This window comes from Prionailurus viverrinus, chromosome C1 (genome assembly GCF_022837055.1).
Source record: "Prionailurus viverrinus isolate Anna chromosome C1, UM_Priviv_1.0, whole genome shotgun sequence".
Classification (NCBI taxonomy): Eukaryota; Metazoa; Chordata; class Mammalia; order Carnivora; family Felidae; genus Prionailurus; species Prionailurus viverrinus.
In genome coordinates this window covers 61,981,768-61,997,992 of record NC_062568.1, presented here as the reverse complement: position 1 = coordinate 61,997,992, position 16,225 = coordinate 61,981,768, and the positions used below count along the sequence as shown (strand labels likewise).

The window sequence follows — 16,225 nt, the reverse complement described above, 5'->3', positions numbered from 1 at the left end:
CAGGGAAGACTTAGATCAACTCTATTCCAGAGGGGTTAATTTATTATTATTTTTTAAGTTTATTTATTTTGAGATACAGCATGAGAGGACAAGCTGGGGGGGGGGGGAAGTGGGGCAGAGAGCGGGAGAGACAGAATCACAAGCAGGCTCTGCACTATCAGCATAGAGCCCAACGTGGGGCTCGATCCCACGAACTGTGAGATCATGACTTGAGCTAAAACCAAGAGCCAAATGCTTAACCAACTGAGCCACCCAAGTGCCCCCCAAAGGGCTAATTAAAAAAAAAAACAGACTTATACAAGTTTGGAAAATGACATAGTGATCAACGAAAGTCGCATGGCTTCCTTAAAGAAAGGCCATTATCTTCATTTCCTTATTAACACAATTATGGAAGCTGTAAATCAGGGAGAATGCTAAGAATTATGCTTTTAGCAATGAAACATCTGACACTTCCTGTTATGATATTCCTGTGTTGAAGCATGAGCTGAATATAACGTAAAGTCATCTGCTTACTGTTGTAATAAGAAAGTGCTGACTAAACGGATCCACATCAGTTTGGAAACAACTCTCTGGTAGTTCAATAAAAGGCTCCATTTTCAGTTCTACTCAGTGCTACATAGGCAGATAATGGATGACACTAAAGATCTGTATAAAATGACAATCAGGATGACAATCAGGATCTAAAATAATACGGTAATCTGGAATTATGAGAGGAGTCTGAGGAGATAAGGTTTCACAGGGATAAATGTAGAGTCTACAGTTTGGTCCTAAGTTACAGTGAATAATAGATCAAAAGACTTTAGTTAACTATTAATTCAATAGGGGTCGATAATATCGTATGATTCACAAAAGAAGCTAGAAGAACATTTAGAATTAGGCAGAAGAGGATCTGCCAGGGCCAAACCCACATTTGGACTAGTGACCTTAAGGAGAGCTTACTAACAGAAGAAAGGCTATCCTCAGGCCCACGAGCAGGGTTCTAGCTATGTCATATAAAAATAAATGGCTAAAAACCTGGACTTGTTTAGGGAGAACATGAAAACTAATTTCTAAAATCTGAAGGTCTGTTTTATGAATGAGGAATAACCCTTGCTTTGGCTAAGTAACTGGACTTGCCCGTGCCACTTCAGAGAGCAGGAGGATGACTAGGACACAGGTGAATTTTTTTTAACATGAAGTTAAGTCTGATTTAACACAGGAAATGCAGTCTAACAGTTATAGTTATACAGTAAGAACTGCACTTTTAAAAAAAAATTTTTTTAACGTTTATTTATTTTTGAGACAGAGAGAGACAGGGCATGAACGGGGGAGGGTCAGAGAGAGAGACACACAGAATCTGAAACAGGCTCCAGGCTCTGAGCTGTCAGCACAGAGCCCGACACGGGGCTCGAACCCATGGACTGCGAGATCATGACCTGAGCCGAAGTCGGACGCTCAACCGACTGAGCCACCCAGGCGCCCCAAGAACTGCACTTTTGAGTGTACCCAAAGGTTGGATGGGCCCTTAAGATGCTATGGAGTGGATTCAGGGGTGCCTGGGTGGCTCAGTCGGTTGAGCGTCTAACTTCGGCTCAGGTCATGATCTCGTGGTCCGTGAGTTCAAGCCCCGCGTCAGGCTCTGTGCTGACAGCTCAGAGCCTGAAGCCTGTTTCAGATTCTGGGTCTTCCTCTTTCTATCTCCTCCCCCACTCATGCTCTGTCTCTCTCTTCTCAAAAACAAATAAATGTTAAAAAAAAAAAATTAAAAAAAAAAAAAGATGCTATGGAGTAGATTCAAGTATTAAATGAATGAATGACTTAAACAACTTCTAATATTTCTCCTGAAGTGAAGATATTAACATTCTATGAACTACAAGTGAATATTTATAAACCAATACATTACTTGATAGCAGTCACTGGCATAAATATTCTGACTTAAAAACTATTTCAACTAATATAGATACGAATACTACCATTGTAAGATGCAGATATAATCTAATATGTGAAAGACGATTTATTAGCACATTCATAAAACACTGTGTAAATGATGTTGTAAATATTTTTATTGAAAAAAAGTCCCAGAATTACTTACCTGCATTGGGCAGAAATTCAGATATTCTGTAATAATTTCTAGTAAGAAATCAGGATTTAAGTTCTCAAAATATTGTATGCCAAGTGGTAAATCTTCTAAATGTGAAAAATGAGTGTCCAGAACATCATTTAACATATTAATAACTTCTTCTTGTCGCTTATTTTTCTTCATAGCAAGAATTGCATGTAAATAAATTAATTCCTACAAATTAAGCAGTTGCCATTAATTATCCCATTCAGTTGTAAAGCCATTTATTTCTAATTAGATTTCAAACACATATGAAGTGCTATTTATGTGCAATATTTATTCAAATTTAAGTATTAGCTTGGACAAACTTTTAGACTCTTTTTAAAAACAAAATTTTTTTTAATGCTTATATATTTTTGAGACAGAGACAGAGCACGAACGGGGGAGGGTCAGAGAGAGGGAGACACAGACTCTGAAGCAGACTACAGGCTCCAAGCTGTCAGCACAGAGCCTGATGCAGAGCTCGAACTCACAGATTGTGAGATCATGACCTGAGTCGAAGTCGGACGCTCAACCGACTGAGCCACCCAGGTGAGCCAAACTTTTAGACTCTTATACAAGATTACTTAAAGTCTAATTCTGCAAGGAGGTAAGTTAGTAAATGCAATCATACATTAAAATGATCATATATTAGTCTTGTAAAGCCATTACTATTACTAAAAAAATTTCATATTTTATAAACAGTAGCTAGGATCTATACGATCTGATAAAATAAAATACTGTACCGCAGATTTTCCAATAGACTGCTGAATTTCACTAAGGAATTCAAGCTGCTGATCTGCATCCTGTAACTGCCCTTCTATTAATTGACATCGGATAACTCCTAAAGCCAAACAGGACAAAAATAGTCAAAGTCCACATCCATTCAGGTATGTACACTTCAAGCTAACAACACAAGGATTAATAAAATAGGTTTCCCCCCCCCCATAATATGTTAAAGTATTGATACACTATAATAAAATACAAAGAAGTCATAAATACTACATCAGATTTAAAAAAGAAGAAAAAGAGAATAAAAGGAAATAAAATTGCCAGCTTTGTACCTATATAAAATCAGTTACTAAGGACTTCAGAATTTATGGGAACTACCCCCATAAAAGTTTATTATCGCAAGATACTATATAAGAAATGAAAACTTTAGGGGCACCTGGATGGCTCAGTCAGTTGAGCATCCGACTTGAGTCGGTTGGGCATCCGACTCGAGTCGGTTGGGCCCTGGGTTGGCCTCTGTGCTGAGCATGGAGCCTGCTTCCGATTCTCTCTCTCTCTCCCTCTGCCCCTCTCCCCAGTTCATGCTCTGTCTAAAACCAAGTAAAATTAAAAAGGGGCGCCCCAGGAAATCAAAGGCATCAAAATTGGCAAAGATGAAGTCAAGCTTTCGCTTTTTGCAGATGACATGATATTATACATGGAAAATCCGATAGACTCCACCACAAGTCTGCTAGAACTGATACATGAATTCAGCAAAGTTGCAGGATACAAAATCAATGTACAGAAATCAGTTGCATTCTTATACACTAACAATGAAGCAACAGAAAGACAAATAAAGAAACTGATCCCATTCACAATTGCACCAAGAAGCATAAAATACCTAGGAATAAATCTAACCAAAGATGTAAAGGATCTGTATGCTGAAAACTATAGAAACCTTATGAAGGAAATTGAAGAAGATTTAAAGAAATGGAAAGACATTCCCTGCTCATGGATTGGAAGAATAAATATTGTCAAAATGTCAATACTACCCAAAGCTATCTACACATTCAATGCAATCCCAATCAAAATTGCACCAGCATTCTTCTCGAAACTAGAACAAGCAATCCTAAAATTCATATGGAACCACAAAAGGCCCCGAATAGCCAAAGGAATTTTGAAGAAGAAGACCAAAGCGGGAGGCATCACAATCCCAGACTTTAGCCTCTACTACAAAGCTGTCATCATCAAGACAGCATGGTATTGGCACCAAAACAGACACATAGACCAATGGAATAGAATAGAAACCCCAGAACTAGACCCACAAACGTATGGCCAACTCATCTTTGACAAAGCAGGAAAGAACATCCAATGGAAAAAAGACAGCCTCTTTAACAAATGGTGCTGGGAGAACTGGACAGCAACATGCAGAAGGTTGAAACTAGACCACTTTCTCACACCATTCACAAAAATAAACTCAAAATGGATAAAGGACCTAAATGTGAGACAGGAAACCATCAAAACCTTAGAGGAGAAAGCAGGAAAAGACCTCTCTGACCTCAGCCGTAGCAATCTCTTACTCGACACATCCCCAAAGGCAAGGGAATTAAAAGCAAAAGTGAATTACTGGGACCTTATGAAGATTAAAAGCTTCTGCACAGCAAAGGAAACAACCAACAAAACTAAAAGGCAACCAACGGAATGGGAAAAGATATTTGCAAATGACATATCGGACAAAGGGCTAGTATCCAAAATCTATAAAGAGCTCACCAAACTCCACACCCGAAAAACAAATAACCCAGTGAAGAAATGGGCAGAAAACATGAATAGACACTTCTCTAAAGAAGACATCCGGATGGCCAACAGGCACATGAAAAGATGTTCAGCGTCGCTCCTTATCAGAGAAATACAAATCAAAACCACACTCAGGTATCACCTCACGCCAGTCAGAGTGGCCAAAATGAACAAATCAGGAGACTATAGATGCTGGAGAGGATGTGGAGAAACGGGAACCCTCTTGCACTGTTGGTGGGAATGCAAACTGGTGCAGCCGCTCTGGAAAGCAGTGTGGAGGTTCCTCAGAAAATTAAAAATAGACCTACCCTATGACCCAGCAATAGCACTGCTAGGAATTTATCCAAGGGATACAGGAGTACTGATGCATAGGGCCACTTGTACCCCAATGTTCATAGCAGCACTCTCAACAATAGCCAAATTATGGAAAGCGCAGAAATGTCCATCAACTGATGAATGGATAAAGAAATTGTGGTTTATATACACAATGGAATATTACATGGCAATGAGAAAAAATGAAATATGGCCTTTTGTAGCAACGTGGATGGAACTGGAGAGTGTGATGCTAAGTGAAATAAGCCATACAGAGAAAGACAGATACCATATGGTTTCACTCTTATGTGGATCCTGAGAAACTTAACAGGAACCCATGGGGGAGGGGAAGGAAAAAAAAAAAAAAGAGGTTAGAATGGGAGAGTGCCAAAGCATAAGAGACTGTTAAAAACTGAGAACAAACTGAGGGTTGATGGGGGGTGGGAGGGAGGAGAGGGTGGGTGATGGGTATTGAGGAGGGCACCTTTTGGGATGAGCACTGGGTGTTGTATGGAAACCAATTTGTCAATAAATTTCATAAAAAAATAAAAAAAAATAAAAAAATAAAAAGGGGCGCCTGGGTGGCTCAATTGGTTAAGCATGCAACTAGTTTCGGCTCAGGTCATGATCTCAGTTTGTGAGTTCAAGCCCCACATCTTGGGATTTCTTTCTCTCTTCCCCCCCTCCAAAATAAATAAACATAAAAAAATTTTTTAAAAATGAAAACTTTATTTTTAAAGATTTATGTTTTTTTCTATTGTGGATAGTGGAGGACAGTTTGATTTTGGAAAACTACAACATATTTTCTTCTTTTTTTTTAAAAAAAAATTTTTTTTTAACGTTTATTTATTTTTGAGACAGAGAGAGACAGAGCATGAACGGGGGAGGGGCAGAGAGAGAGGGAGACACAGAATCGGAAGCAGGCTCCAGGCTCTGAGCCATCAGCCCAGAGCCCGACGCGGGGCTCGAACCCACAGACGGCGAGATCGTGACCTGAGCTGAAGTCAGATGCTTAACCGACTGAGACACCCAGGCGCCCCCATATTTTCTTCTTTAATAGCAGGTATTAAAAGGAATTATTATGTATATATATCTGAGGAACACTTATAGAAACAGTTGTCATACCAATTAGTGCGGGGACACTAGTTTCATCCAGTTTCATGGCGGTATTGTACCACTTCAATGCTTCTTTCATGTCTCCTTGTAAAATCATTTGGTATCCAAGTTCTGTAGCAAATTCTGATTGCTCAGGGTTTAAAGCAAGAGCTCGTTGTAGTAATGTCTGAATTTTTCTAAGAATGAGTTGACTTCGTCCACACTAAAAAGAAAAAAAAATTTAGAAGTCAAACGCTTCTACTCAGGTGGGAGGATTATTTTTTTTCTAAATATACAAATTATTTGTACTTCATAGAAATAGAATGAAAAAAAAAAGATTTAATAACCAAAGGAAAATAAAACTTCTCCATTTACTACCTGGACAGTGCAGCAAGAAAGAGTTTACATCTAATCAGAACTTAAAATCCTAATGAACACTGCTTTTAAACAACAGCTTCCTGGAAAGTATACTCTAAAGATGCTACACAAGTGTATTTTTTAGGACTGTTTTCAAACTGTCTTATCATTGTTTTATGAATTAGACGAGGAAATCATTACTTTAAGGTTACAGATATGTATATGTACATATATATGTAGTTTATCAAATCAAAACCTAGGACAAGGATTTGCTTTCCCCCTAAGGAGAAGGTATACCACCAGGGCAAATATTTCATTTTTTTATTATTTTACTTTATAATATCATCTCATTTTATTAAAAATTGTGTATATGTGCAGAGAAAGGATAAACACTTTAATGTTAAACATGTTAAGTTTTCCGTGGTGAGATCATTAGTATTTTTACTTTCTTCTTTGTATTTTCTCCTAATTTATTTTTTTAATGGGAAAAAGGTAGTATATAAATATTTTTAAATATAACTTATTGTCAAGTTAGCTAACATATGGTGTATAGAGTGTGCTCTTGGCTTCGGGAGTAGATTCCCAAGCTTCATTGCTCACCTACAACACCCAGAGCTCCTCCCAACAGGTGCCCTCCTCAATGCTCATCACCCATTTTCCCCTCCCCTCTGTTTCCTCCCCTCCCCATTAACCCTCAGTTTGTTCTCTATATTTAAGAGTCTCTTATGGTTTCAGGGCAAATATTTTTAAAGATCGTGCATTTGGGCTCAGCTGGGTAACTCAGTTAAGCGTCTGACTCTTGATTTTGGCTCAAGTCAGGATCTCCCAGTTCGTGGAACCGAGCTCTGCACTGGGCTTCACACTGACAGGACAGAACCTGCTTGGGAATCTCTTTCCCTCTCTCTCTGCCCAACCCCTGATCGTGCCCACACACACACTCTCTCTCTCAAAAATAAATAAACTTAAAAAAAAAAAGATCATGAATTAGAATCTTTGTTATAAAAGCTTCAAAAATAGTTCAAGAAATGGCTACTCTACTAAAATAAGTACATAATGTTCTAACATAATAACTTAAAAAAAGTTTATTTATTTATGTTAGAGAAAGAGTGAGATCGCAAGCAGGGGATGCGCAGAGAGAGAGAGGGAGAGAGACAATCCCAAGCAGGCTCTGTGCTGCCAGCACAGAGCCAGATGTGGGGCTCCAACTCACAACCCGGAGATCATGACCTAAGCTGAAATCAAGAGCCGGGACACTCAACTGACTGAGCCACCCAGGTGCCCCTACCACAGTAACTTTTAAGAGTAAAATTTCAACTGCTTCAATTTTTTAAGCTTAATTAAAAACTAATCAAAATAAATGATCTGGCAATAAAATAAATAAAAAAAGGTAAATATCTTCCTTAACTCAAACTTTTATAATAGCAGGGATTTTTTTCCCCTCTAAATCTCACACAATCTGACAATCTGTTTTTTAACAAAAGAATCAGTTTCTTCATGGCATTTAACAATTGATATCCTTGATTTTTTCTTTCAGTTTATCTATTATTTCATCTAGTTATGTGTACCTTTTCCTTATTTTTTAAATAAGGAATTAGTTTAATTAACTTTTCAATCCTCCATTCCTTGTATTGATTTTGAGATTCTGCTGTATTTTTCTACTCCATTCCTGATTATCTTCTTCTTATTGGATGTTGTAATAAAAACATTTCTTTATTATTAAAAAAAAAAAAGATCCCAACCATTTCCCCCACCAAAATTGTCTCTTACCTATGTTAAAACTTTTTTTCAAATACAACTGACCCTTGAATAACATGGGGGTAGGGTGCTGGCCTCCACCCTTCACTGCACAGTTCAAAAGCTGCATATAATTTTTGATTCCCCAAATATTTAACTATTAAAATATCCTACTACTGACCACACCTAATTGATAACAATCTATTAACACATATTTTGTACATTATATGTATTATATACTGTATTCTTGTAATAAAGTAAGCTAAAGAAAATTTTATTAAAAAAATCACAATAATAAGGAAACTACATTTACAGTACAGTACTGTATTGACTGAAAAGATCTGCTTTAAGTGGACTCATGCAGTTCAAACCCATGTCAGTCAAGGGTCAACTGTAGTTTTAAAAAACAAAACAAAGAATAACTCTAATCATAAATCTTACGCTCTGATTAAAATACATGATTTCCCATTTCCTTTGGAATTTACCACTTTCCTATCCTTAAAGGCTCAACAAAGCCTTCCATGAAGCCTTAATGATGTCTTCTTTTGGTTGGTGAGAAATTATGTTATCTCCTCCAAACGGATTTTCTTAGGAATGTTATCACATATTTATATATGTAGGGTATTTTCACTCTAGACCATATGCCTTTTGGTGCCTCAACCTTCGTGAGTTATTTTATATTCCCAGCTACAGATATAGAACTCTGGTACATTGTAGGCACTCTTACAGTTCTGCTGAAGGCTACTGTGATCTTATAAAAAAGTTGAGCATTTTGTGGTTCCGTGGCATCCAATGCATTTTCTAAGTTTTCCAGCTTGGTGGCAGCCTAAAACAAAAGTATCCAGTATAATTTTAAAAAAAACAAAGAAAAAAAGAATACATGACATATACATGAATAAATATTATGATTTAAAAAATGTTTGCTTTTGCAAATTCCCTCTTGACTCCAGTGAAATCATCTATGTTGCAAAATGTATTGAAAGTTCTTTTTTTTAATTAAAAAAATTTCTTTAATGTTTATTTGTTCTTGAGAGAGAGCATGAGCAGGGGAGGGGCAGAATGAGAGAGAGGGACACACAGTCCAAAGCGGGCTCCAGGCTCCGAGCTGTCAGCACAGAACCTGATCCGGGGCTCGAACTCACCAACTGTGAGATCATGAGTGAGCCAAAGTCAGATGCTTAACTGACTGAGCCACGCAGGTGCCCCCAAAATTCTTTTAAAAGGCTCAAGAATTATGAATAAAGAATTGAGTTTCAAAATATGTTTTTAAAATATCTGTTATTGAATGGAATTCTTTGGGTAGGTAAAGATACCCATAATATTCAATTAACTATATATGCCAAGCTCCCTCTCCAATAATTTATTCATGACACACATGAGATATGAATAATAATGTAAGTATAAACATTACTATTGTATGAGATCGGACTTCAAATTACTTATATAGTCTGGTTTATATTTAAAATATTCTCTAGATTAGAAAAATCACTAAGACACTTATGGTAAGTAACTTCAATGCCAGGAAAATTTACTGAAGAGGCACCCCTACTAAAATTCTTATGGTATTTACTGAAAAATTTATTAGTTGCTATCATATTAACCGATTTAACCAGACTAAACACAATTCAAATCTATTACCTGTTATAATACTATTTGCTTCAAACTGGATTTTGGCATTCCATAATTCAGTATATAATCAATGTGCTCATTACTAGAGAAACATGTACCTTATTATAAGGTCCAATGGGATTTCATCCTAAGCCCATTTAAATAATGCAAACACAGTTAAATTGTAAAAATACTACAAATCATATTTTGTATATATATTCTTCCATACCTAGCACCACCAGTTACATTAATCATGTATATAATACTGTATTGGGGTTTTATGTGGAAAACCACATATACTATAATTAATGATTTAAGGAATTTTTAAGGTAGTTTTAACTATATAATATTTTTGCTTTACTAGTTGATTTAAGAAGCTCATCTCTTTGTTAAGGTGTATTTTTAGGAATCAAGTAAAAAGTACCATGTAATACATTCTAAAAGAGCTCTTGAAGGCTCTTATGTATGTGCATATGTGTGTGTGTAACTATAGATTTTTTAATACAGGAAACTTAAATAGTACAATACAACTTACCTTCTCTATGTCCCCCTCCCTACACAAATAGTAAAGAGCCAGGATTCTTAGAGCTTCCACATTTTGATTATCTTGAAGCATTAACCTGCAGAAAAACATTTCACTTAATGTTGAAATAAACTTAATGTGCTTTCTTTTATTTGAAGGTTGAAAAAGTCATTTTGCTGGTCTGACTACTCCATTATCTAAGTAAGAATTTTAGGTAGTAAAATAAAATCTCCTTTATGAAAATTATCAACCTCATTATTTAAGCTAAAAAAAAAATCTCTGACACTATCTCTGATAGTGCGTCTTTATGCACTGCTGGAGTGAGTACTGATTCTTAGTCTTTAATATGTTTTAAAAAGATATGAATAGATTGTACCAGTCTCATTAAATTCTTCGGCAATCCTAAATAAAGTATTACTTAATCATGCATAACAGTATATTAAAAGAATAATTCACCTTGACCAGCAAGATTTATTACAAGAATTTCAGGAATGAGAAGACTGGTTAAATATTTAAAAGTCTCTTAATGTAATTCACAACATTAAAACAGATTCTTATGTGACAAAAAAAAAATTGAAAATATCATGGCAAAATATCTGATTAGTAATAGGAACAACTCCCCTTACCCTAAAAAAGATACAAACTTAGTAAAAAATATGCAAAAGCTATATAAATTCCTATGAACTCTGCTCAAGGACATTTAAAAAAGAAATGAACAAATGGGGTAATACACCAGGTTTCTTATTATGGATGATGTGGTACAATGAATTATTAGCTTCAATTTTCCACCTTCCAAGAATATATACCTTCTGCCACGAAAGTGAGTTCTTCCTATAAATGCTGACATGTACTTTGTTGCTCCTTGGCTGTGGACTTGGGACATCTTCCTAATGTTGGCCAATGGAATGTGAACAGGACTGGCAGTGTGCCACACCAAAGTTTCAGAGGTACTGGATACTTCTGCCTGTCCCTTTGCATCTCTGCTATAACCATGGAGACGAGCTCACCTCTGGGTAGCTGCTGCTCTCTAGCTTGAGCCCAAAGAAGAACACCCGTAGAGCTGACCAGAGACCAAACTGCAATAAAGTGCCACACCACCCAGATGGACCTAAAATCTGAAGCAGAACACCAGGTGGGGCTGGTGGAGGCCAGCAGATCCCAGATGATCCCTACCAAAGTGAGGAATGAGTGCTTACTATCGTTAAGCCCTGAGATTTGTAGCTGTTTGCTATGCCCCAATAGTTGCCACATGATAACACCCATTTTTGGTTAAAAAGTCCCCCCCCCCAAATAATCTATAGATTCAGTGCATTTCAAACCAAAATCTTAGAAGGTTTCTTTTTTTTTTTTTTAACTTGGTAAGTTAATTCTGACAGTCGATTAAAAAAGAGCCAAGAAAACTATCAAAAAAGAAATGTGATGGAGAACATGCCCCCAAAATATAAAAATGTATTTGAAATACAGGGAATAATGGGGAAAAAATGACCAGTCATTTTACAGGGGAAAAAATAGCCTTAGCAATATGAAGGTGCTCAATTTCAACATAATCAAAGAAATGAAAATAAAAATACGGTTTTATTCTACCAGATACTACCACTTTTATTCTACCAGATCATTAAAAACAAAACCACCACACTGATAATAGCCAGAGCTGACAAGGATGGGGGAGGGGCATTCTGGAGAGTACTCATGGGAGTATAAATTAGTACAATTTCTTAGAAGAACAATTTGGTAGTGTCTTTGCAAATTTCAAACATGCAAACCCGAGATAGAGACTGCCATCTGTCTCCTCAAATCATTCTTTCCTCATTTGCTTGGGCACATAGCTAGCTGACATGTTCCTGCTACCTTTGCAATTAGATGTGGCCCACGGGAGACAGCCCACTTCTAGGCCTGGGCTTTAAAGGAAAGTGGAATGATTCCGTCACACTCTTACCCTTTCTACCAGCTGGATACCAACGTCATGAGGTTTTAGGACATCGCAGAGTTGCAATGTGGAAAGAACCTAGGTCCCTGAATGACAGTGTGGAGGAAGGCTGACTGATCAAAAGTTACACCCACTCAAAACAATTACATATGGCAGAAAAAATATTCTATTATGTGTTTAGATCTATTTTATAGGAGCTCGGCCTACCCTAACAAATATGATTCCCTTTAATTCAGTAATGCCTCATTTAAGAAATGATCCTCCAGAAATATACCTATATGTGTAAAAAGGGGTGTGTGTGTGTGTACCCCTAAATGGCTATCAACGGGGAAAGATCAACTACTTATATGTTTACTTTATGGATGTGTACTTTGTTAAAAAATAATTACGTATATCTGGCTGAATGGATATAAAAGAATATCCACAAAATACCAAGTAAATAAAAATCAAGCTTAAAAACTATATAGTCTATTTTTTCTTTTACAAACATCCCCAAATATATATGTGTATATATATATACACATATATATATTTAATATACTATATCGATACTCCACCACCTCCCACTCATACAGAGTGCCTAGAAAAGAAATCTAGAAAAATATAAACATCAAAGAGTTACTAATGCCCAAATTGTGGCCTCCAAATATCACTTCCCACTAAAAGGGATTATATTGCACTCCACAACAGCTAATTCCTGTTTAGGGCAAAAAATACACAAAATGACCCTAGTGCGTCTTGCTAATACACCAAATAGCAAGGAAATTACTGAAGACTACTAGGATCCCGTCAAAAGGACCTAAGAACTAACTTGAAGAGGCTACTAACAGCCAATAGTGAGACAATATGAGCAATTATAACAACCAAAACGGTTAGAAGCACACAAGTTTAATCCATGTTATATAAACAAACCCAAACTGCTAATCAATCACTGAGACAATATGAGCAATTATAACAACCAAAACGGTTAGAAGCACACAAGTTTAATCCATGTTATATAAACAAACCCAAACTGCTAATCAATCACAATTCGGGGATGCTAGGGAACTTTCTAATTTTTTTGGTTTTTTGAAACCCAGAAATAAAAGATTCAAGCACTTATCCAACTTTTCTTATATGAACTATACCACTGGATAACCGACCAGTTGATGCGAAATTTTTTTTTAATAGTACTCCAGCTAAGAAATGCAGAATGATATAACCATATTGTAATCCTAAAGCACCCAGATACTGAGCACAGATTTCTGATATTACCACAAAAAGACAGCAGGGGATTATGTCCCTTCGATAAAAGAACACATCACCACTTATGAAGTAACTGCAAAAAAAAAAAAAAGATTGAACATGTATCTAACCAAGCCTCTATATCCAGTACCAATTTACAGGAAATTCAGAGGATAAGCAACAGTACATGGCATGCAATCAATAAAATTCTTATGGAAAACCTACTGGATACAAGACTGGTTTCTTTATCGTAAATATCAAGAAAAAGATGTGGGAGAAGTGGGAGGCCAGTGGAGAGAGAAAGTAGGAAAACGAGGAAGGAGACGAGGGAGAGAGGGGATCCTCCATTTTATACTTCAGAAGAAAAATCCAAATCCTCAAGATGACCAACAAGACCATTTATATCCTGGCTCCCCTGCTCCCTCCTACCCTTCTGCTCTGACTTCACTGTCTAGTCATCTTACCCCCACTTCATACTCCTTAAAAACATGACACACACCCTTGCCTCAGGTCTTCACACTTGCTTTTCCGACCTTCTGCAGTCTTCTCCCAGATATGTGCATGGCTTGCTCCCTGTGTTCAAATGTCACCTATTCAGTGATGCCTTCCCTGACCATCCCATAAAATGGAATCCCTCCTCCCACTCCCTATTTCACTTTCCAGCTTTATCTTTTTTCCATAGCACTTAAAACTTTCTAACATACTACATAATCTTTTACTTGTTCTGCTTATTATATGGTTCCTCTCATTTGAATATAAGCTTCACTAGGGCAGGGATATTTGCATAAAAGATTATCTGTCTTAGAACAACTATTCAGATATTTATATAAATCAAAACATTCAGTTGCTAAAAACAGTGCAATGTTAAGTTCTCTTTCGATTCTATATTGCTTGAAAAAAAATCAAATTAAAAAAATCTTATAATAGGGGTGCCTGGGTGGCTCAGTTGGTTAAGACTCTGACTCTTGATTCTGGCTCAGGTTATGATCTCGCAGTTCATGGGATCGAGCCCCATGTCAGGCTCTGTCTTGACAGCGTGGATCCTCTCTTCCTCTCTCTCTGCCCCTCCCCTGCTCATGCTCTCTGTTTCTCAAAGTAAGTAAATAAACTTAAATAAAAATAAAAAATCTTATGATAAAAGAATACAGATTTTTTTTTCCCCTGAAATTATAACCAGAGCCAAAGGTACTTGTATTATCTTTTTTTACTTAACCTCTGTGCTGTTTCAACAGTCTGGTCCCAATCCTGTAAGGCGAGCTGTAGTTTCATTTTCTTTACAAAAGCAGGAAGGAAACTCGGAAAGTTCACTATTATCTGGTTCACAGTGTCCAGAGCACCTGAATAATTCTGGCGCATCTCAAGGCATTGTGCCTAATAGGAGGAAAAAAGTGACATCAAAACTCCAATCATATATACCGAGGTTCTCATAACAGTTACCCTTGAGAGGTAGGATACTAACGTTTAACATTTTCTGTGTTTTTGTTTTCTGACTTTCTGTAAGGAATAGTTATCACTTTTATAATGAGAAATATAAAATAAGTTTTTAACAAAACGAAAATTTTAAAACATCACAAAACAATAAAAATATTGTATGTAAGTGGCTGTGTTATAAAATCTACTTTTAAATAACTAGAACAGAAAAATTATCTTTTAGAATAAAGTATTTCCAAGATATTTGCAAATAGCATCTAAAATGAAGACATTTCAGAGGCACCTGGGTGGCTCAGTCCATTGGGTGTCTGACTTTGGTTCAGGTCATGATCTCATGGTTTGTGGATTTGAGCCCTGTGACTGGCTCTGTGCTGATGGCTCAGAGCCTGGAGCCTGCTTCAGATTCTGTGTCTCCCTCTCTCTGCCCCTCCCCTGCTCACGCTTTCTCTGTCTCTCAAAAATGAATAAATGTTAAAAAAATTAAAAGTAAAATAAAATAAAATGAAGAGATTTTGTATCTTTAAAAAAAAAAAAAAACTACTTTCAGGCTGGGACACCCGGCTGGCTCAGTCCATAGAACATGCAACTCTTGATCTCAGGGTTTAAGTTCAAGTCCCACGTTAGGTGGAGAATACTTAAAAATAAAATCTTAAAAAAAAATAAAATAGGGCCCCTGGGTGGCTTACTGGTTAGGCATCTGACTTGGTATCAGCTCAGGCCACATCACAGTTGTGAGATTGAGCCCCGCATCAGGCTCTGTGCTGACAGCACAGAAGCTGCTTGGGATTCTCTCTCCCTCTCTGTCTCTGCCTTTCCCTCGCTTGCATGCACTCTCTCAAAATAAATAAATAAGCTTAAAAACAAAAAGAAATAAAAAATAAGTAACTTTAAAGAAGGTAAGACTTTAAGAAATAAGCAAAATAAAGTTCAAACAACTCCCTCTACCTTAATATTTTCACTTCTAGGATGTATCTTAATGAAATAATTGAATAAGACCATAGGAAAAAAAAAGATTATATTTATGGCAGATTTATATTAGATATAGTAGAAAAAAAAATAACCCAAAATGTCCATTCAGGATCAAACTATAGCATACCTATTTAATCAAATTTTAGGTGGCCATTAAAAGTCATTATATAGATTTATAGATCTATGCTTAATGACATAAAGAGATGTCATTTATAATATAATAGTTTAACTGGTTATCTTCAATGGTGATATCTATTCTTAATTCTGATATTACTGCATTCTATACAGTATCCATGTATTACTTTCATAGTCAGAAAAAATAAAGCTATAGAGTTAGCACTTTAAGAGCAGACATTAGGCATATTTATCATATATCAGATTTTTAAAAATTTGCTTCTGGATCTCCTTTAGGAATAAATTTAGTCCTGGAATATCTCAGTTCAAAATGAGTGTCCAGTCTCAA

General features: G+C 36.5%; 1 protein-coding gene across 4 annotated transcripts in view; it reads right to left on the bottom strand.

Moving 5' to 3' along the window:
• The window catches only part of TTC21B (tetratricopeptide repeat domain 21B), an 85,558-nt gene that overhangs the window by 56,312 nt on the left and 13,021 nt on the right, over positions 1 to 16,225 (bottom strand). For 2 of the 4 annotated variants that reach the window (XM_047870517.1, XM_047870518.1), the window contains 6 exons: positions 14,576 to 14,733; positions 10,224 to 10,308; positions 8,808 to 8,906; positions 6,020 to 6,212; positions 2,824 to 2,921; positions 2,072 to 2,272 (listed from right to left, as the gene is read on the bottom strand). In XM_047870517.1, coding sequence (XP_047726473.1) covers positions 2,072 to 2,272; positions 2,824 to 2,921; positions 6,020 to 6,212; positions 8,808 to 8,906; positions 10,224 to 10,308; positions 14,576 to 14,733 — 834 coding nt within the window. Of the gene's footprint in view, positions 1 to 2,071; positions 2,273 to 2,823; positions 2,922 to 6,019; positions 6,213 to 8,807; positions 8,907 to 10,223; positions 10,309 to 11,017; positions 13,236 to 14,575; positions 14,734 to 16,225 lie in introns of those variants that run through there. The other 2 variants (XM_047870519.1, XM_047870520.1) reach the window with 2 other exon arrangements.